This window comes from Mercenaria mercenaria, chromosome 1 (assembly GCF_021730395.1).
Source record: "Mercenaria mercenaria strain notata chromosome 1, MADL_Memer_1, whole genome shotgun sequence".
Taxonomy (NCBI): domain Eukaryota; kingdom Metazoa; phylum Mollusca; class Bivalvia; order Venerida; family Veneridae; genus Mercenaria; species Mercenaria mercenaria.
The window spans coordinates 58,970,096-58,994,438 of NC_069361.1; the positions used below are offsets into that span (position 1 = coordinate 58,970,096).

A 24,343-nucleotide genomic window follows, 5' to 3' on the forward strand; every position below is an offset into this window, starting at 1 on the left:
TGAAAATTTGATAGTTTTTAAAGAATTTTGCCTACATTCCTGTCGATATCTTATTAAAATTGTTATAGAATTCAAACTGTATTAGTTCTCAAGCGGTGTTTAAAATTTAAAGCGATTATATTAAAAAATGAATGCACTACGCGCATTTTTTGTGTCAAAAGTAACCGCGATGTAAATTAGACATTACGATAGGGCGCACGTGCTTGTGGAATGGAAAATTACCAGCATGACGTTTTGATATTTTTACGATTCGCGGGTAAATTCCAGTCAATCCAGATAATTTTGCCTGATGTAATTTCTCAATTTGGTAAAATTACCATGTAAAAACCACTCGCCCGATCGGTGGAGTAGCCCATTCGTGCTCTCCTGACTTTAACTCGCCAATGCCTATAACGGTAGAATGCCGTACTTGAGGCAAAATCAACTTTCGTTTTGTGAATTCGCCGATATGGGTACGATTTTCCCCCCTATTTTTTTACTTTTAAGGGTTTTATTTTATTTGCAGACCGTGACTGAAAATTGGTTGACCGTCGGTCTACCCAACTTTTGATAGTTAGTGGACCTGCCGATATTTTGGTTGCGTCGGTCCAACGGTCCACCGCTAAGGTCGAGGCCTGATTTTCCGCCTGAGGTAAACCAGTTTCCAGACAAATATTTTGACGATGTTTTCCTGTTATTTTGATATTGAAACAAGCAAATTCGATGAATTGGTATCCCCCGCCAAAAGGGTTTGTGGTGAGGAATGGCAAAAAGATATATCTGGCAAAAAGTTAAGGATGTTAATAAGAAGCAAATAACTTCTTTAGTCAAAATCAATTTAACAGAAAACAAATATTTAATTAAAGAGTACATAATAAATGTATGATACTTTGATCCTGACTAAAGAATTTATTTTGAATGGGATATGCTTACTGTAATAAGCTTAGTTTTTAAAATTAAATGCAGTTAATTGAAATGTGAGCTTGAAGTTAACTGGAACGAAATATTGTCTTTGAGTGGTTTGGCACCAGCTGTTGCTGTTTAACATGTACATTTGAACTTAAAAGAACAGATGTCCTTAAGAGAACACAGGTAAGATATCTTGAACATGGCTGAGGGCAAGGTTTGTGCAGTCACAACTTAACATGTTGAAGGTTTGAACATTTAAAAAAAAAAAAGGAATGGAAATATATATATAGATATATGTATATATTTATTTTTTAGGGGGTGGGGGTGCAGGGGAACGGGAATAAAATTTCACATGTTGATTATAAATATTGATTGAAAATTAAAAATGAAAAAAAACAAAAGGGCCAAGATGGCCCTAGGTCGTTCACCTAAGAAACACTCCATAACAGTGTAAAACATGTTTGACCTAGTGATTTCATGGAAACAAATATTCTGACCAATTTTCATTAAGATTGGACCAAAAAATTGGTCTCTTGCAATAAAACAAGCATTTTCTTAGATATGACCTAGTTTTTGACCCTAGATGACCCATGTTCAAACTCGACCTTGATTTTATCAAGGCAATCATTCTGACCAATATTCATGAAGATCAACTGAAAAATACAGCCTCTATCACATACAGAAGTTTTTTCTTTGATTTGACCAAGTGACCTAGTTTTTGACCTCAGATGACCTATATTCAAATTCGACCTAGATTTCATTAAGGAGGTAGGTTACCTTTATATTTGTATGTGCGCATGTCCAACCGGAAGCTAACGTGACGATTTACCACGATGTTTACGACAAACTAAATGTGTTTGTATATTCATTCTTCTGAAAACAAATCATAGACCTGTCTTCGATCTGACGCTTTATGGTTTAATAATGCAGAAATAATGAATAAATTGGCGCAGAAACGCTTCAAAACAATGTTGCCTTAAAATGACGTCATTGACGTCATGACGTTACGAGTCAGTTACCGCGCAAAATTTATAGTTTTTATCTTGAAAGTACGTAATTCTGTGCATTTTCTTTATTCAAACTATTTTTAAATAACCATTATATGCTGAAATATTTTTATGAGTCTTTTGCTATAAATAATAATCAATATTTTGCTTCTTTTATGTAGTTATATTGAAATGTTATGCGGAATGTAAGAAAATGGATGATGGTCACCAATGTTATTTGGAATATAGTTGGGTGAGAGGTTACTTGTTACGGCCATTTTCAAATAAAAAATCTAGCAGTTTGATTTGTAATACCTATTTTTCAGGTTCCGTTGATAATTTGTTACTTATATACTAAAACTAAGATCTAAAATTGTTCAAATTTCAGTAGAAAATTGTGGTTTCTTGAATTGAATTAATGTTACCATGGAAACGAAGCCCGTGACCTATGTATCTAAATGTAAAATTCAAAAGCGTTGACATTAGTCTATTTAAGAAACACAGCTTCGGCTTTTTATTTTCATTTCAACAATATCCATGAGAATAATAGTAGCATGTTGAACGATTTTTTCATGAAAAATGCCAGACGAGGGGTACTGCTGTAAGTATTCTAAGCTTAGAAATTTGTTTGAATAAATGCAGATAACACGAAAATATAACTTACGTTAGAAATAATATGTTTTAAAGCTACATCAGCTAGAAAGATAATCTTATTCAATATTATTTTATAAGAAATTACGACAAAAAGCAAGATATGAGCCATTTTAAACATCTCTGTTGCCATGGTTACTTTAAACTTTAAGAAAATTAGGGTACCATGTATAGTGCTTGGTATTTTGCTAATAATATTTTCCAAATATTCCATGTTGGTCAATAACAGAATGGCACTGAAGCCGTCGAAAACCCCTATTTTTATACATAGTTGTTTAAAAATGAGAGAAAATGCGTTACCATGGAAACACGAGCCCCGCGACATATACATTTTAAGCTTATTTTAGAAAGCTAACGCGCATACTAGTAAAATTAGAGATTATGCTGACTTCTACGGATATCAATGAAACGGAAATACTCTGAAAAGTGTTAAATATCCGTATTTTCCTTCTTCTTCCAATATGAAATACCTTTGGAGGGTCATGTTCTTAAAACCTGGATAAAAATTGAACTTGAAGGGACAGAGACAAACGAAACTGAGATTTTAGCAGTTAAAACTTCATATTACACGAAATACAAAAAGATGCTGCGGTTCAACTAATTTGAATTTACCCTTGTACCAAGGTAACCTACCTCCTTAAGGCAATCAACCTGACCAAATTTCATAAAAATCAATTGAAAAAAAACAGTCTCTATTGCATACACAAGATTTTTCTTTAATTTGACCTAGTTGCCTAGTTTTTGACCTCAGATAACCCATATTCAAAATCGACCTAGATTTCATCAAGGCAATCACTCTGACCAAATTTCATGAAGATCAATTGAAAAATACATCCTCTATTGCATACACAATGTTTTTCTTCGATTTGACCTAGTGACCTAGTTTTTGACCCCAGATGACCTATTTTCGAACTCGGCCTAGATTTTATCAAGATAATCATTCTGGCTAAATTTCATGAAGATCAGTTGAAAAATACCGCCTCTATTGCATACACAAGGTTTTCCTTTGATTTGACCTAGTGACCTAGTTTTTGACCCGAGATGACCCATTTTCGAACTTCGTCTAAATTTCATCAAGGTAATCATTCTGACCAAAATTCATGAAGATCAATTGAAAAATACAGCCTCTATCGCATACACAAGGTTTTTACGTGATATGACCTAGTGACCTAGTTTTTGAACCCAGATGACCCATTTTCTAACTCGGCCTAGATTTTATCAAGGTAATCATTCTGACCAAAATTCATGAAGATCATTTGAAAAATACTGCCTCTATCTCATACACAAGGTTTTTCTTTGATTTGACCTAGTGACCTAGTTTTTGACCTCAGATAACCCATATTCAAAATCGACCTAGATTTCATCAAGGCAATCACTCTGACCAAATTTCATGAAGATCAATTGAAAAATACATCCTCTATTGCATACACAATGTTTTTCTTTGATATGACCTAGTGACCTAGTTTTTGACCCCAGATGACCTATTTTCGAACTCCGCCTAGATTTTATCAAGATAATCATTCTGGCTAAATTTCATGAAGATCAGTTGAAAAATACCGCCTCTATTGCATACACAAGGTTTTCCTTTGATTTGACCTAGTGACCTAGTTTTTGACCCGAGATGACCCATTTTCGAACTTCGTCTAAATTTCATCAAGGTAATCATTCTGACCAAAATTCATGAAGATCAATTGAAAAATACAGCCTCTATCGCATACACAAGGTTTTTACGTGATATGACCTAGTGACCTAGTTTTTGAACCCAGATGACCTATTTTCTAACTCGGCCTAGATTTTATCAAGGTAATCATTCTGACCAAAATTCATGAAGATCATTTGAAAAATACTGCCTCTATCTCATACACAAGGTTTTTCTTTGATTTGACCTAGTGACCTAGTTTTTGATCCCAGATGACCCATTTTCGAACTCGGCCTAGATTTCATCAAGGCAATCATTCTGACCAAAATTCATGAAGATCAATTGAAAAATACAGCCTCTATCGCATACACAAGGTTTTTACGTGATATGACCTAGTGACCTAGTTTTTGAACCCAGATGACCCATTTTCTAACTCGGCCTAGATTTTATCAAGGTAATCATTCTGACCAAAATTCATGAAGATCATTTGAAAAATACTGCCTCTATCTCATACACAAGGTTTTCTTTGATTTGACCTAGTGACCTAGTTTTTGACCTCAGATAACCCATATTCAAATCGACCTAGATTTCATCAAGGCAATCACTCTGACCAAATTTCATGAAGATCAATTGAAAAATACATCCTCTATTGCATACACAATGTTTTTCTTTGATTTGACCTAGTGACCTAGTTTTTGATCCCAGATGACCTATTTTCGAACTCGGCCTAGATTTTATCAAGATAATCATTCTGGCTAAATTTCATGAAGATCAGTTGAAAAATACCGCCTCTATTGCATACACAAGGTTTTCCTTTGATTTGACCTAGTGACCTAGTTTTTGACCCGAGATGACCCATTTTCGAACTTCGTCTAAATTTCATCAAGGTAATCATTCTGACCAAAATTCATGAAGATCAATTGAAAAATACAGCCTCTATCGCATACACAAGGTTTTTACGTGATATGACCTAGTGACCTAGTTTTTGAACCCAGATGACCTATTTTCTAACTCGGCCTAGATTTTATCAAGGTAATCATTCTGACCAAAATTCATGAAGATCATTTGAAAAATACTGCCTCTATCTCATACACAAGGTTTTTCTTTGATTTGACCTAGTGACCTAGTTTTTGACCCGAGATGACCCATTTTCGAACTCGGCCTAGATTTCATCAAGGCAATCATTCTGACCAAAATTCATGAAGATCAATTGAAAAATACAGCCTCTATCGCATACACAAGGTTTTTCTTTGATTTGACCTAGTGACCTAGTTTTTGACCCGAGATGACCCATTTTCGAACTCGGCCTAGATTTCATCAAGGTTATCATTCTGACCAATATTCATGAAGAAGAATTGAAAAGTACAGCCTCTATCGCATACACAAGGTTTTTCTTTGATTTGACCTAGTGACCTAGTTTTTGAACCGAGATGTCCCATTTTCGAACTCGGCTTAGATTTCATCAAGGTTATCATTCTGACCAATATTCATGAAGATTAATTGAAAAATACCGCCTCTATCGCATACACAAGGTTTTTCTTTGATTTGACCTAGTGACCTAGTTTTTGACCCGAGATGACCCATTTTCGAACTCTGCTAGATTTCATCAAAGTATCATTCTGACCAATATTCATGAAGATAAATGAAAATACAGCCTCTATCGCATACACAAAGGTTTTTCTTTGATTTGACCTAGTGACCAAGTTTTTGACCCGAGATGACCCATTTTCGAACTCGGCCAAGATTTCAACAAGGTTATCATTCTGACCAATATTCATGAAGATTAATTGAAAAATACAGCCTCTATCGTATACACAAGCTAAATGTTGACAGACGACGGACAACAGACAACGGACGACAGACGACAGACAACGGACATCGAGCGATCAGAAAAACTCACCTGAGCATTGCTCAGGTGAGCTAAAAAACAAAGGGTAAAAGGATGAAGTTGGGGGAGTGGGGGCAGAGGATGCATGATTGGTGGTGGGCATGACTGGGTGGAGAAGTGAGGTGGGGGAATGGTACAACTTGGAAGGTTTGACAAAAATCTAAAATAAGAAATGAAAAAAACGAAAAAAATTTGGGCAGGAGGGGGGGGGGGGGGGGGTGACCAAGGCAAGTGGGTGAACCAGGTGTGGTGCGCAACTTCACATGTTTATAATAAATGTTCACAGAAAAGAATGAAAGAATTAATGAAATTCTGCCAAATGGTAAGTTTGTTATGTACAATATGTGGATTTTTAGACAATTAAAGGGCAATAACTCTGAAGTTACAAAAGAAATCCGTACAAAATTGTCTGTGCACAACCACATTATAGTGCTCTAAATTCTGTTAATGTTTCATAGTTCTAGGACAAATATATCGAAAGTTATGATGCAGAAATTGCCATATTTATAGTACCCTATATAGTTAACACTACTAGAAACTTCTAAGGGCCATAACTCTGGTGTTACTTGGGCAATCTGACTGAAACTTGAGGGGCCGCAAGAACTCATAGTGGTGAACATATATATGAAGTTTTAAATAAATATTCCCAACCATTTCCTAGATATGGCTCCGGACGGACGGACGGACAACGCCAAAACTATATCCCTCCGACTTTCGTCGGGGGATAATAAGTAATCAAACTATTTTTACACATTTCTTTATCATTAATCTCTCCAAAATTGCACATGAAATATAACCCGACTTTCAAAAGCAGCTACGAAAGCAAAGAGGCTAACTATAAAGAAACTCGAATTTCGTCTAACACAAATTCTTGATAATTCCAATAGATATAGAGTAAAATTAGCGCACAAATTGACAACCCTGCATTTTATGTAAGTATTACCATGAACAAGAGCTGTCCATAAGACAGCGCGCTCGACTTTTTCTCAGTGCTTGACTCTGAATTTGAGCTTTGCCAGTAAAAAAAAAAAATCAAAGTTAAAAGGGGCATAACTCTGTTAAAATTCAAATTATAGTTATAAGAATTGTGTCTCCTGGTGTAAACTTTGATGGTAAATAAGTATTTTAAGTTTCAAGTCAAAAGCTTTGATAGTAACAGAGATATTTGACTTTATCAAAAACTTCAACTAAAACTTCTAAGTTAAAAAGGGCATAATTCTGTCAAAATTCAAACAACAGTTATAGGAATTGTGTCTCCTGGTGTAGATTTTGATAGTAAATAACTATTTTGAGTTTCAAGTCAAAAGCTTTAACAGTAACAGAGATATTTGACTTTATCAAAAATTTTAACAAAATTTCTAAGTTAAAAAGGGGCATAATTCTGTCAAAATTCAATTCAGTGTTATGGGAATTGTTTCTCCTGGTGTAGACTTTTATATTAAACAAGAGCTCGTTGAACACGAAATGCCCCCCTTGATGCATTCAGTAATTGCACAAGGAACAGAAATTATATGCTCACTGTAAACACAAATTCCATTTCCGAACACAAAACTATGCAAGTGGTCCAAATTTGAAGCCTGTACCTTCAGAAATGTGAAAGTAGGTCACTAGGTCAATCTCAAGATCAAAGTTCATTTCAGTACACAAAACTATGCTTGTGGTTCAAATTTGAAGGCTGTAGCTTGAGAAATGTGAAAGTAGGTCACTAGGTCAAAATCAAGGTCAAATTTTATTTTGGAACAAAAAACTATGCATGTGGTCCAAATTTGAAGCCTGTATCTTCAAAAATGTGAAAGTAGGTCACTAGGTCCATAACAAGGTCAAAGTTTTTTCAGTACACAAACCTATGCATGTGATCCAAATTTGAAGGCTGTAGGTACAGAAATGTGAAAGTAGGTCACTAGGTCAAGATCAAGGTCAACTCATGTCAAGGTTCATCTTGCCACTCAAAACTATACATGTGGTCCAAATTTGAATGATGTAAGTTATGGACATGAAGATTCTAAGTTTTTCCCTGTATAAGTTTATATGATCCATATGACCTCTGGGGCGGGGCCATATTTGACCCGAGAGGGATAACTTGAACAAACTTGGTAGAGAACCACTAAATGATGCTACATTACAAATTACCAAAGCCATAGTCTTTGTGGTTTGGACAAGAAGATTTTCAAAGTTTTTCCCTATATAAGTATATGTAAACCATGTGTCCCCCACGGCGGAGCCATATTTGACCCTAGGGGAAAAATTTGAATAATCTTAGTAGAGGACCACTAGATGATGTCATATACAAAATATCAAAATATCAAAGCCCTAGGCCCTGTGGTTTTGGACAAGAGGTTTTTCAAAGTTTTTTCCTATATAAGTCTATATAAACCATGTGACCCTAGGGGTGGGGCCATATTTGACCCCAGGGAAATAATCTGAACAATCTTGGTAGAGGACCACTAGATTTTGTTACATACCAAATATCAAAGCCCTAGGCCCTATGGTTTTGGACAAGAAGATCAGAAACCATTTTACTGTTCCTGGCTAATGTAACCTTGACCTTTGACCTAATGACCTCAAAATCAATAGGGGTCATCAGCTGATCATGGCCAACCTAACTATCAATTTTTGACACTAGGCCCAAGCGTTCTTGAGTTATTGCCTGGAAACCATTTTACTGTTCCTGGTCACTGTGACCTTGACCTTTGACATACTGACCTCAAAATCAATAGGGGTCATCTGCTGGTCATTACCAACCTCCCTATCAACTTTCGTGACCCTAGGCCTAAGCATTCTTGAGTTATCATCCGGAAACCGTTTTACTGTTCAGGGTCACTGTGAACTTGACCTTTAACATACTGACCTTAAAATCAATAGGGGTCATCTGCTGGTCATTACCAACCTCCCTATCAACTTTCATGATCCTAGGCCCAAGTATTCTTGAGTTATCATCCGGAAACCGTTTTACTGTCCAGGGTCACTGTGACCTTGACCTTTAACATACTGACCTCAAAATCAATAGGGGTCATCTGCTGGTCATTACCAACCTCCCTATCAACTTTCATGATCCTAGGCCCAAGTGTTCTTGAGTTATCATCCGGAAACCGTTTTACTATTCAGGGTCACTGTGACCTTGACCTTTGACATACAGACCTCAAAATCAATAGGGGTCATCTGCTGGTGATGACCAACCTCCCTATCAACTTTCATGATCCTAGGCCCAAGTGTTCTTGAGTTATCATCCGGAAACGGATTGGTCTACATTCCGACCGACAGACCGACCGACCGACCGACCGACCGACATCTGCAAAACAATATACCCCTCCTTTTTCAAAGGGGGGCATAATAAGTGTTTTAAGTTTCAAGTCAATAAATTTGATAGTAACAGAGATATTTGACTTTATCAAAAACTTTTACCAAAAATTCTAAGTTAGAAAGGGGCATAATTCTGTCAAAATTCAAATCAGAGTTATGGGGATTATTTCTCCTGGTGTAGACTTTGATAGTAAATAATATTTTAAGTTTCAAGTCAATAGCTTTGATAGTAACAGAGATATTTGACTTTATCAAAAATTTTAACCAACGCCGACGCCGTGGCAAGTGCAATAGCTCTACATTTTCTTCAGAAAGTCGAGCTAAAAACTAAAAGTAGCACATGTTATCAGCAGACAATCAACATGTAGTTTAATTATTTCTCCCCCACTTGATACCTCGACAAGTGTAAACTACTGCGCATGCGCAATGCTATTTTCATGCCCAGTGAAGACAGAAAATTGTTCTGTAAACACAGTTGAGGTATCATCATAAAACCTAATATCATACAGTCTTGTAATATAGTGTTTGTTGTAGACATGGAGAACAAACATCCAAATGATCCAGTTGAAACAATTACGTGAAAAACGCCCAAATAAAGCGGTTATTACATGTGTCCGGAAACTGGTCCTGTCCGGCTACTGGTTCCCAACCAGTACAACTTAAATTTTCAGTTAAACAGATCAAAAAGACGAAGAAGTGGAGAAGAAAAGTCATTCTGAATTGGCATTGATACTTTATACACGAAATTGCTTTATTTTATGTATGGTACGAACATTAATTTTGATTTTATAACATCGTACAGAATGTAATGAACAAGAGGGTCATGATGACCCTGAATCGCTCACCTGAGTAATATGAGTCACATGTTTAAAATGGCAAACTGATGTTAAAATATTAGAAAGTAGGTCAGAAGGTCATATTCATGGTCAATGAAAGTCAGTTTTACGATCGGTGTGCAAAACTGTACATTTCATCCAAATTTCAAGGCTGTATCTTAAAAAACAAGAAAGTAGGTCAGTAGGTCAAGGTCACAGTCAGGTGACCCTAATCACTTGGGGTCATCAGGTAATTATAATTAAACAGTCTAGGAAATATGATCTGATAATTTTTGAGGTATTTATTCCTATATAACTCATATAACAAGTGACCCCCAGGGTGAGGCCTCTTTATACCCCAGGGGGATAATTTGAACATTTTTGTTAGACATCCACTAGGCAATACTACATACCAAATATCAAAGGCCTAGGCCTTGATCTTTCAGACAAGAAGATTTTTCTTTCCTATATAAGTCTATGTTAAATTTGGGACCCCCAGGGCAGGGCCTCTTTTCACCCCAGGGGCATAATTTTATCAATTTCGGTAGAGGACCACAAGGTAAATGCTACATACCAAATACCAAAGGCCTAGGTCTTGTGGTTTTAGACAAGAAGATTTTTAAAGATTTTTCCTATATAAGTCTACCGTATTTTAGTGTGTATAGGTCGCACTTTTTCTACCCATTTTGCTGCCTGAAAAAGTTCCTGCGACCTTACACAGTAACGTTGCCAGCAGTTTTTTTTTTCGTGCAATTTTCTGACTGTAGCTCTCGCAAAAATTAAGTGCTCTGTTCAAGAAGTTCAAAATGGATTAAGAAAAATCAATATCGGCGGTTTTTCAACCATAGCGTTCCTTTCAATAAAATATATCGTAAATATACCCATACAGACTATTTAAAAATACGAATGACTAATTCAAAGATTTTTTTGTCAGTCTGAATTACGTTGTTTTACTTGTTTATGGACGCCCTGACAATGTACTACGGGTTGGATAAAATCCGGACAGATCCGTCTCGGATTCCAAGAATTGTTTTCAATCTTTGTATAAAATGATGGAATTTTATTTATTTTTTAAATTTTGATTTTAAAAAAAAGAATATAAATCCAAAAAAGTATTTTTGTTATCTTTTTATCAAATCAAAAGAAGCCGGTTTTAATTTTCTTGACACGGAAGTGTTATATTGCTAGCAAACAATCACCTTAAACTGATGATAACAGAAAGTCTGCTGCAATTAGTGTCAAAAGCCGCTTTTCTTTGAATGTTTTTACCGAACTATGTGGTACAAACGTTGGAACGAAAATAATCACAGTCGATTTCACCATCAGTTTGATAATAATTCAGTCCGTCGGCATCAATGCGCCGCCATAACTTTTTTGACGCGGTTAAAGTATTAAAAATTGCTGGTGAAAAAATTCCCAAATTTAACTGGACTAATAGCTTTGAGTTAATTTTACGACCATTTCAGAGCAAAAATTAAGATGCGGACTGTACATTACCGCGACTATAACAACCAAAAATACGTGTATTCAAAACTTGGAATCCCTGGAGTGGAGCCTCTTTCAACACCCAGGGCATAATTTGAACATTCTTATATGAGGACCATTAGAGAGATGGTCACATGCCAAATACAAGCTGCTACCCCTTTCGGTTTTTGGACAAGAAAGATTTTAAAGTTTTCCTTTGCATGGTCATACAGACTTCAAAAAATTCAAGTATTTTCCAAGGAGTTTTCAAAGTAGTTTTCCTCCATTTTAAAGACTAAATGGGCGCATGTCACTGTTGCGAAACTATTATAATTCGCGCAACCATCTGTTGCTTCTGCAAACAGTTAATAAACATAGTAAAGTGAGCTTGTCCTATTACATTTTATTATATACTGAATCTATTTCAAACAAAACTCCATATTATTCTATCAAGAAGGTCTGTGAAATCATTTATTTTGTGGCATGAAATTTCGGTATTTTGGTCAAAACGCAATTTCGTGGGTATGAAATTCGTTGATTTCAAATTTGAAATAATGAAGGGAATTTTGAATTGTCTTTGTGGATTAAATTTGGTGGATTGACTCAACCACAAAAATTAGCCCCCCATGAATATTAATAATTTCACAGTATTTTTTATCAAGTTTCTATTGTTCTGTTTTTATCCAAAAAAAATAAGGCACTGATAGTATTTACTGTCAGAGATACCGGGATGTTTCAAGAACTGACTCACTACAGTGTATGTAATAGAATGGAACTATTACATAGTTTCAGAAACAGTTTTTTCAGTAATTTATTTTGAAATGTGGACACAAATAATCATAAATTAATCTACGTATTTTCTCAGTATGATAAATATCAGTATCCTTGTGTGTACCATCCAACTCGAACAAGTATATCACTTATATAACATTCAGTTACGCATGCATGATTAAGATAATATCCTGGGTGACCTGTAGTAAATAAATTCATAGTTCTTTCAAGATTGATAGTACTTTGGGGAATAGGCATGTGCATGAAAAGAAATAAGGAAAGACTGGCTGGTAAAGACTTTCTGAAATGTTCATAAAGTATTTTTAAAAGATCCTGTAAGTACTCCAGATTAATTATGACAGTCCCATGAGAGATAACCCTTACAGAAGCAAGCCTCTGTGGCGTACATGCTGCGTATTTGCTGTGTATATGCCGCGAACACAGTAGTACGCCAGAGGAGTACATTTTACATACACCGCATGCTGCGTACATGCCGCGTACTATTTCGACGAGTACACAGCATGTACGCAGGAGGTCACTAGTACACTTCAAGTACGCAGCACAGACTCTGAAAATTCAAGGAGTACACTGCATGTACGCAGGAGGGACTTGTACAAGAAAATAGTACACTGCATGTACACCGCAGATACTTTGAAATTTGTGCAGTACACTTCATATACGCGGGAAAGACTTGTACAATTTCTTTTGGCATTTATACTTTGTCTTTTTTTATAAGTTAAAGTCTGAAGTAAACTTCATATACGCGGGAGGGACTTGTTCATTTTCTTTTGGTGTTTATACTTTGAATTTTTTTAGGTAAAAGTCTGAAGTACACTTCATGCAGGAAGGATTTGTACATTTTTTTTTTCTTGGAAGCAAGAACTTGATTTCCGAGTAACTTTTATCTTAATAGCATAGAGTAGTTCAGATTACCGGTATTCTGAACAATGAAAATTTGCCAAACTATCTGCAATGTTCATTTGTGAAGCTTACATCTTGGTGATTTCTGAGCTGCACCTTGCATGCAGTGTAAAAATATATTCTTTTTCATTTTGAATTAATCCTGGAGCTTTCTAACTTGGATAATTGAAAAGCCTTATTTGAACTTCGTTGCATTACATTTTGTAATACATGAAATAATTACCAAGATAATGCCTCAACAGCGCCTGAATGAGAAGAATTAATAGCTCTCACTGTTATTTTAATACTCTTAAGCAAAACACCATTCTATCATGTTTTATAAAGGCTTTAATGCTCATTATGTTAACTCATTAAGGCCTCACCAAATTAAAAAGTTGTTCATCAGATTTGCGGCTCGTATATTTTCATAACGTTTTTGGCTAATTGCGCTCGCCCCATTGGAAAAAATCAATCCAAAATTTTTTGGTGCGCTACTTTTTACGGACGTAAAAGTGTATAAATGCTTATATAATTCCAGTCCTAGATTGTTCTCAGATGGATTTTAATCAAAATAAATACATACTACGCACACATCGTCTATAATAAATCACAACACTTATATTTAGTTGCATTAAAGTTGTTTCCCCTTGATGCAGTTACCCCATTTTCTTCAAATGTTTACCAAATTACATGGTACAAAAATTGATTTATTTCATTGAAAAGTGGATGAAGAAAAGCATACTAATTTATTTGATAACATCAATCTACATTATTTTGGTAAGGGTAAATACTTATTGATGCATGTCACTTATCTTTTTTCTGGTTTTTTTCTGTCCAAATGATCAGTGGGGTAAGGAATTTACATTATCACAGCAGTTTCGCCACAAGAGTACACAGCATGTATGCAGCAGGAGTACACAGCATGTACGCCGCAAGAGTACACAGCATGTACGCCGCAGGGGTAGTACACCGCAGGCTCATTTGCATGTGAAAAGTGTATGTGCCGCGTACATGCTGTGTACTATTTCTCGCATATTAAATTCCTCCAGCGTACATCCTGTGTACTATGTAGTCCACAGCATGTACGCAGCAAGTAGTACACGGCAGAGCTCATTTGCATGTCAAAAGTATACTACAAACGTACTATCGGTGTATGTGCGGTGTATATCCTGCGTACTATTTAAAGCCCTTGATTTTAGTACACATCATGTACGCATCATATACGCTGTATGTACACAGCAAGAGTACGCAGCAGGCCTTTTTCTTCCGTAAGGGAACTTTTGTCAATTTAATGTCCCCACTACACCTGTAAAGACTAGAATCATAAGCAGTCCTGTTCCAAGATCATAAACAGTCCTTCTTAACTGCCAATACAAATTTGCAATGCATCCTTTCTAAAATATCCTTCCAAAAGTGCACAGGGTTCATTTAAACCAACCTTTTTTTATAGGCTTGTCAGTTTTTTTTATAAATTATACCAGTTCAAAGCGATTTTTTCATCTCTAGACAAAAACTCATCACTGCTACTTTCCTATAAATATATCACTGAGGCATTCCGTCATGCATTTACAGTAAACTTAGACAAACATTCATTGCTATAAACAATTATTTAGCAGCTTAAATATTCTGACTAAAATCCAAACAAGAGGGTCATTGACCCTAAAGCGCTCACCTGTACACGGCTTCAAGTGCATTTGTATCATGTAATGGTACAAGTACAGAGTTAGGTTTCTTCTATATTAGACTATATTATATACATGTCACAATTTTTAAAGTTTCCACTGTATACATATAGGGAAAAGTAACCATGCTCTCTGGCGGCCATGTTTTTTGACAAATCAAAATAATTAGAGGGTCACACAAGGACCATTTGTGTAAAATTATTTTATAATCAAGGCAGCAATTTCACAAAAGAAGGTTTTTTTTTGGTTTCCTACATAATAGTACATATAGGGAAAAGTGACCTGGCAACCATGTTTTTTGACGAATTGGAATAATTTGTATAATCTTGGTAGAGGGTCACACAAGGACCATTTGTATAAAATTATTTTAAAATCTTGCTAGCAGTTTCACACAAGAAGATTTTTAAAGTTTCCACTATATACATATAGGGAAAAGTAACCATGACCTCTGGCGGCCATGTTTTTTGATGAATCAAAATAATTTGAACAATCTTGGTAGAGGGTATCACAAGGACCATTTGTGATAAACTATTTTAAAATCAGGGCAGCAGTTTCACACAAGAAGATTTTTTAAATTTCCACCATATACATATAGGGAAAAGTGACCACGCCCCCTGGTGGCCATGTTTTTTGACGAATCGGTAAAACTGGAATAACCTTGGTAGAGGGTGACATAAGGACCATTTGTGCGAAATTACTTCAAAATCAGACCAGTGGTTTAGGAGGAGATGTCGTTTGAAGATTTTTCTATTTATAGCTCTGGTGGCCTCTATGTGCAACCAAGCGGAACCATTTGAACAACTTTGGTAGAGGACCACCCAAGGAACATCCAGGCCAAGTTTCATCAAAATCCATTCAGTGGTTTTGGAGGAGATGTCATTTAAACACAATTTTGACGACGGACGGACGACTTGACACACAAATGAACAGACAGATGCACAATGGACACAGCATGATCACAATAGCTCACCATGAGCACTTTGTGCTCAGGTGAGCTAAAAAGTCTTTCACTTGATCATAATAAGTCGAGGGACATGATTTGATCCAAAAAAAGTTTAAACTACTTTAATTTATCTTGATTGTTAAGAATGCTTTTAGTTTATTTGAATCACTCTTGGAATGGCTTTTTAGGAAAAACCAAACTGGTGTTGTAGGAAGCAGAATATGGACCCGACCCATGTGGTGTTTGGACACATGACCACCTGTCAGCTTAACTACCAATACCCTAGCTTGGAGGAAAAGTTTGTATAATGAAAATAAACAACATGTGACCATGATTGCCTTAGATTGCTCACCTGAATTTCAGAGCTTAAACAGGCTAGAGAGTGTGCAACTTTGGAAGAGGATCATAACATGCTTCAGGTGTCGAAAGTTGCAGAGGCAGCATGTGACAGATGGAACTAGATGTGTGTCCATAGGACACAGGTGCCTCCACTCCTGTCACTGTACATAGGTGAAATACCTTTTAAGATGTTTTTGCAACACAAACTTTTAAGAACTTTAACTGTATTTTTCACTAAGTCAAGGACTATAACTCTTGCCTAGCTGAGTGAAATCCAAAACAGAACACCAGGTGCACAACTTCACATGCTATAAAATAATCTTTTAATGTTTTATGACTCTAGGTCAAGTACATGTTGAGATACATGGGACCAAACTTTTATTTTTTGACTAAGTCAAGGGCCATAACTTTGGCTTTGCAAAATGAAATAAGAACAAGAGGGCCATGATGGCCCTATATCGCTCACCTGAGTAGAGTTGCTTGCTTGAACAAATTTCTTAGCTAAAGCTTTAAGATCTAGGCCTTCTGGTTTATTTTTAGCAAATTTATGAAGATTTCCCTATGCACAATCAAGTAACCCCGGGGCTGGGTCAATTTGACCCTGGGGGGTCAAGATTTGAACAAATTTTGTAGAGGTCCACTAGGCAATGCTACATGTCAAATATCTAAGCTCTAGGCCTTCTGGTTTTTTTTTTTTTAGAAAATTTTGAAGATTTTTCTATGTACAATCAAGTAACCCCATGGGGCGGAGCCAATTTGAACCCGGGGGTCATGATTTGAAAATTTTTTGTAGAAGTCTACTAGGCAATGCTACAGGTCAAATATCTAAGATCTAGGCCTTCTGGTTTAATTTTAGAACATTTTTGTAGATTTTCATATGTAAAATCAAGGGGCAGGGTCAATTTTGACCCCGGGGGTCATGATTTGAACAAATGTTGTCGAGGTCCACTAGGCCATGCTACATGTGAAATATCTAAGCTCTAGGCCTTCTGGTTTATTTTTAGACATTTTTTGAAGATTTTCATATGCACAAGAGGGCCATAATGGCCCTATATCGCTCACCTGTTATCATTGCACTTCAGGACAGGAAGGTCAAAAAATCATAATCAAGATCAATCAAAAGAATCATGAGTAAATATAGTTGAAATTTTCTTAAAGGTATAGATATGTCAAAATACACCTAAAAATTGGAGGTACCATCCATGTTGTACCACAGAAAAGTGGTCTTGGTTTTTCCCTACAACCAATAATAAAGAAGTTACTAAATAAGCTATTTATAGTAACATAAAATAAAGTAACCCCTGGGGCTGGGTCAATTTGACCCTGGGGGTCAAGATTTGAAATTTTTTTGTAGAGGTCCACTAGGCAATGCTACATGTCAAATATCTAAGCTCTTCTGGTTTATTTTTAGAAAATTTTGAAGATTTTTCTATGTACAATCAAGTAACCCCATGGGGCAGGGTCAATTTGACCCCAGGGGTCATGATTTGAACAAATTTTGTAGAAGTCTACTAGGCAATGTCACATGTCAAATAGCTAAGACCTAGGCCTTCTGGTTTATTTTAAGAAAATTTTTGAAGATTTTCCTATGTAAAATCAAGTGACCCCTGGGGAGGGGTCAATTTGACCCCAGGGGTCATGATTTGAACAAATGTTGTAGAGGTCTACTAGGCAATGCTACATGTGAAATATCTAAGCTCTACGCCCTCTGGTTTATTTTTAGAAAATTTTTGAAGATTTTCCTACGTTTAATCAAGTGACCCCTTGGGGGGGGGTCAATTTTGACCCAGGGGTCATGATTTGAACAACTTTAGTAGAGGTCCACTAGGCAATGCTACATGTGAAATATCTAAGCTCTAGGGCTTCTGGTTTTTGAGAAGATTTTTTAAGATTTTCCTATGTAAAATCAAGTGACCCCTAGGGCGGGTCAATTTTGACCCCGGGGGTCATGATTTGGACAAATTTTGTAGAGGTCCACTAGGCAATGCTACATGTGAAATATCTAAGCTCTAGGCCTTCTGGTTTATTTTTAGAAATTTTTTGAAGATTTTCCTATGTAAAATCAAGTGACCCCTGGGGCGGGGTCAATTTTGACCCCGGGGTCATGATTTGAACAAATCTGGTAGAGGTCCACTAGGCAATGCTTCACACCAAATATCTAAGCTCTAGGGCTTCTGCATTTTGAGAAGAAGATTTTTTAAGATTTCCTATGTAAAATCAAGTGACCCCTGGGGCGGGGTCAATTTTGACCCCAGGATCATGATTTGAACAAATTTGGTAGAGGTCCACTAGGCAATGCTTCACACCAAATATCTAAGCTCTAGGGCTTCTGGTTTTTGAGAAGAGGATTTTTAAAGTTTTTCCTTTTGGTTGCCATGGCAACCAGAGTTCTGCATGGCATTAAATTCTTTGAACAATTTTGAAAGGGGGCCACCCAAGGATCATTCCTGTGAAGTTTGGTGAAATTCTGCCCAGTGGTTTTGAAGAAGAAGATTTTTTTACAAATTGTTGATGCACGACGCACAACGCACAATGGACAACGGACATCAAGCGGTCACAATAGCTCACCTTCTCACTTCATGACAGGTGAGCTAAAAATCAAGTGACCCCTAGGGTGGGGTCAATTTTGACCCCGGGGTCATGATTTGAACAACTTTAGTAGAGGTCCACTAGGCAATGCTACATGTCAAATATCTAAGCTCTAGGGCTTCTGGTTTTTGAGAAGAAGATTTTCCTATGTAAAATCAAGTGACCCCGACAGTGGGGCCAATTTTGACCCCGAGGGTCATGATTTAAACAAATTTTGTTGAGGTCCACTAGGCAATGCTACATGTGAAATATCTAAGCTCTAGGCCTTCTGATTTATTTTTAGAAATTTTTTGAAGATTTCATATGTAAAATCAAGTGACCCCTGGGGCAGTGTCAATTTTGACCCAGGGGTCATGATTTGAACAACTTTAGTAGAGGTCCACTAGGCAATGCTACATGTGAAATATCTAAGCTCTAGGGCTTCTGCATTTTGAGAAGAAGATTTTTTAAGATTTTCCTATGTAAAATCAAGTGACCCCTGGGGCGGGGTCAATTTTGACCCTGGGGTCAAGATTTGAACAAAATTGGTAGAGGTCCACTAGGCAATGCTTCACACCAAATATCTAAGCTCTAGGGCTTCTGGTTTTTGAGAAGATTTTTTTAAGTTTTTCCTTTCAGTTGCCATGGCAACCAGAGTTCTCCATGGAATTCAATTCTTTGAATAATTTTGAAAGGGGACCACCCAAGGATCATTCCTGTGAAGTTTGGTGTAATTCTGCAGAGTGGTTCTCAAAAAGATGTTTTTTTTACAAATTGTTGACGCACGACGCACAAGGCACGACGGACATCAAGCGGTCACAATAGCTCACCTTGTCACTTCGTGACAGGTGAGCTAAAAAACAACTCAGGTGTACAAATTTACATGCTGGTTAATATTCCCTCATGGTTTCATGACTCTAGGTAAAATATTTTTTAAGATATATATATATATATGCAACACACACTTTTATTTAATAAGCACTTTATGCGTATTTTTCACTAAGTCAAGGGCAGTAACTCCTAATGTTTTATGACTCTATGTCAAATAAGTTCTGAGATACATGCACACAAAATTTGGTGGAAAAATACACAAGGACATTTGTTGCAGGATGTTTTAAGATAGGTCTTTTTAAAGATTGGGTGGTAAAAATTCAAAAAGACAATCGAAGCAGGCTGAGGGTGTTCTGGAAGGTCTTTTTATAATGATTATGCATCCTGTGGTTCATGAGAAAAAGTTTCTTAAAGGCCTTTCTATTTTTAGCTCTAGTGGCCCCTAAAACAAGGATTGGAGCTCCTGTTTGAACAAGTTTAAAAGAAGACCTCACAATGATGCTACAGGCAGTTTGGTGAAGATCCAAAAAGCTGTAAATAAGAGGATGGCATTTAAAGGTATTTCTTTTTTTAGATTAAGAGGCCCTTTTAAGGGCAAAGCGCTCACATTTGAATAAAATTATGAGAGGACCTTACAATAATGCTACAGACAAAGTTTGGTGTAGATTCATCAAGCCTTACATAAGAACAAGAGATCACAGAGTGATCTTGGCGCCCACCAATGTGCCATTTTTGAGTGTTCCAAATTTTAAGACTTATTGACTAGCTCAAGGTCAAATTTCATTTCCGTACACAACACAAATCCATGCATGTGGTCCAAATTTGAAGCCTGTACCTTCAAAAATGTGAAAGTAGGTCACTAGGTCAATGTCAAGGTCAAAGTTTGTTTCGGTACATGAAACTATGCATGTGGTCCTAAATTTGAAGCCTGTAGCTACAGAAATGTGAAAGTAGGTCACTAGGTCAATCTTAAGGTCAAATTTCATTTCGGTACACAAAACTATGCAAGTTGTTTAAATTTGAAGGCTGTAGCTTGAGAAATGTAAAAGTAAGTCACTAGGTCAAAATAAAGGTCAAATTTTACTTCGTAATACAAAACTATGCATGTGGTCCAAATTTGAAGCCTGTATCTTCAAAAATGTGAAAGTAGGTCACTAGGTCAATGTAAAGGTCAAAGTTTGTTTCGGTACACAAAACTATGCATGTGGTCCAAATTTGAAGGCTGTAGCTTGAGAAATGTAAAAGTAGGTCACTAGGTCAAAATCAAGGTCAAATTTTATTTCGGAATACAAAACTATGCATGTGGTCCAAATTTGAAGCCTGTACCTTAAAAATGTGAAAGTAGGTCACTAGGTCAATGTAAAGGTCAAAGGTCATTTCGGTACACAAAACTATGCAAGTGGTCCAAATTTGAAGGCTGTAGCTTGAGAAGTGTAAAAGTAGGTCACTAGGTCAAAATCAAGGTCAAATTTTATTTCTGAATATAAAACTATGCATGTAGTCCAAATTTGAAGCCTGTACCTTCAAAAATGTGAAAGTAGGTCACTAGGTCAATGTCAAGGTCAAAGTTTTTTTCAATACACAAAACTATGCATGTAGTCCAAATTTGAAGGCTGTAGCTTGAGAAATGTGAAAGTAGGTCACCAGGTCAAAATCAATGTCAAATTTCATTTTGAAACACGAAACTATGCATATGGTCCAAATTTGATGCCTGTACCTTCAAAAATGTGAAAGTAGGTCACTAGGTCAAAATAAAGGTCAAAGTTTTTTCCAGTACACAAAATTATGCATGTGGTCCAAATTTGAAGGCTGTAGCTACAGAAATGTGAAAGTAGGTCACCAGGTAAAAATAAAGGTCAACTCATGTCAAGGTTCATCTTGCCACTCAAAAATATACATGTGGTCCAAGTTTGAATGTTGTAGTTACTGACAAGAACATTTTTCCCTATACAAGTCTATATGAACCATGTGACCCCCGGGGCGGGGCCATATTTAACCCTAGGAGGATAATTTGAACAAACTTGGTAGAGAACCACTAGATGATGCTACATTACAAGTATCAAAGCCCTAGGTTTTGTGGTTTGGACAAGAAGATTTTCAAAGTTTTTCCCTATATAAGTCTATGTAAACCATATGACTCCCAGGGTGGGGCCATATTTGACCCTAGGGGTATAATTTGAACAATCTTAGTTGAAGACCACTAGATGATGTCACATACAAAATATCAAAGCCCTAGGCCCTGTGGTTTTGGACAAGAGGTTATTCAAAGTTTTTCCCTATATAAGTCTATATAAACCATGTGACCCCCAGGGCAGGGCCATATTTGACCACAGATAAATAATTTGAATCATCTTGGTAGAGGACCACTAGATGATGTTTCATACCAAATATCAAAGCCCTAGGCTCTGTGGTTTTGGACAAGAAGGTTTTGTAAGTTTTTCCCTATATAAATCTATATAAATTATAGAAATAAACAAAGGGCCATAACTCACTCATAAATTGTTGAACCAGTCTGATTTTCAGGGGGACACAACTAGGGTACCAATACATCATTCTGACAAAGTTTGGTCAAAAACCCCCCAGTAGTTTCTGAGGAGATGCAATAACGAGAAATTGTTAACGGACGGAATGACGGACAGACGGACCACGGACGCAGAGTGATTTTAATAGCCCACCATCTGATGATGGTGGGCTAAAAAGTTGTTTGTTTGAAGGTATTTATAGCACTAGAGCCCCCCAACCACAAAAGGGCCAAGCTCCCCAATTTGAACAAAATTTGGAGAAGACCTTACAATGATGCTACAGACAAAGTTTGCTGAAGATCCATCAAGCTGTTGGTGAGGGAAGTAATTTGAAGGTTCTTCTAGCTCTAAGGGCCCCTAAAAGGAGCCAAGTGTCCCCATTTGAACAAGACTAGGAGAGAACCTTACATTGACGCTACAGATAAAGTTTGAATAATATCCATCAAGCGGTTAATTCAAAGGAATTATTTTCTACTTTTAGCTGTAGCGGCGCTAAAAAGGGTGCAATTCTGACCAGTATTTTCAGAGAGAAGTGTGGACAGATCCCAATAGCTCACCCCGTGCACTTCGTGCTCAGGTGAGCTAACAAGAGCTGTCACAGGACACAGCACACTCGACTATTTCGATGCTGGATAGTGAAAATGGGCACATCTGAGGAAGCTGGAGCAATTACTGGAGTGTTTAAGGACTCCAATGCGGATGAAGGTATTGGACAATAACTTATGTTTGTGTCAAAAGAATTAAGTAGTAAGAGAGATAAAGATATCAAAACATTAAGTAAGTATAACTCGAAGCAAAAAGGGGGCATAATTCATTAAATATTGGTGCAAGAGTGATGCTCCTTGTGTCATATGATGTGGGTAATGATGTGTAAACAACTACTTTAAGTTTGATTCAAATTCATTTAGTAATAACCGAGATAGAGTGGAAGTGCACCAAAACTTTAACCTGAAATTCTAAGTCAAAAGGGGGGGATAATTCATGAAATATTGGTGCAAGAGTTATGGCCCTTGTGCCATTTGATGTGGGTGATGATGAGGAATAACTATTTTAAGTTTGAAACAAATCCATGAAGTAATTACAGCGATAAGGAGAAAGTGCATCAAAACTTTAACCAAAGTGCGGACGTGGAAGGATGCCGAAGCGGGGTCGAGTAGGACAGCTCTCCATACTTCGTATAGTCAAGCTAAAAATGTATTATTGTATACAAGGCCACAGTAGGTGTAACAGATTAAGCAAATGGCATATTACCTATTACAACAGCAAAGCCTTACCTGTTGGTGGTATTAATGCAAAGAGAACCTTCCAAAACAAGGTGAGGAAGTGCATCACATAGTCGGAACATGAGGGTAACTTCTCCTCAGACTCCTCTTCATCCTCGTCACCTAGGTAACATAAATAGTGCATTAGCAATAAAACATTCTCATCATCTAGGTTACACAATAATATATTACCTACTGCAGATTCTGGTCATCTAGTTAACACAACAGTGCAAATGTACTTTGTCAAATGAATATTCTGGTCACCTAGGTGACATCATAGTACACTATCTAACAAAAATTCTGTAACCTGGGTAACAGAAACAGTACATTATCTACTGAACATTCTGGTCACCTAAGTAAAACAATAGTACATTATCTATAAACACATGCTCTTTATTATAAGTTTACCAAAACTATACCAAAAATTGAACATTCTGGTGACCTAGGTAACACAAAGTGTACAATGTTCTACTGAATGTTTTGGTCATCTAGGTAACACGAAAGTACATTATCTACTGTAGATTCTGGTAACAGAGATAACACTAAAATTGTGTTGATGACCCCACATACTGTGCCATCCTCTATAAACTGTGGTAAAAATATTCACAGAAAAAATTCCTTCCTTTGTGGTCATCTGCACATCAAGCTTGTTCATCTGTGAAAGTTTGAAGCAGATCTGGCTGACAGTGTGGGAGAAGTCTGATACACAAGATTTTCTCTATATTTATGCCCCACTTTGAAGAAGGAGGGGTATATTGTTTTGCTGATGTATCTGCTGTCAGTAGACCAATCGGTTTTCGGATGATAACTCAAGAAAGCTTGGCCTAGGATCATGAAAGTTGATAGGGAGGTTGGTCATGACCAGCAGATGAGGCCTATTAATTCTGAGATCAG

The 24,343-nt window shown here is 36.7% G+C and overlaps 1 protein-coding gene across 3 annotated transcripts in view; it reads right to left on the minus strand.

The window, feature by feature from the left end:
* Positions 1 to 24,343, minus strand: part of LOC123536394 (sodium/calcium exchanger 1-like) — a 412,525-nt gene that overhangs the window by 21,054 nt on the left and 367,128 nt on the right. For all 3 annotated transcript variants that reach the window (XM_045319573.2, XM_045319564.2, XM_045319556.2), the window contains one exon: positions 23,462 to 23,572. In XM_045319573.2, the coding sequence (XP_045175508.1) occupies positions 23,462 to 23,572 (111 nt within the window). The remainder of the gene's footprint in view (positions 1 to 23,461; positions 23,573 to 24,343) is intronic.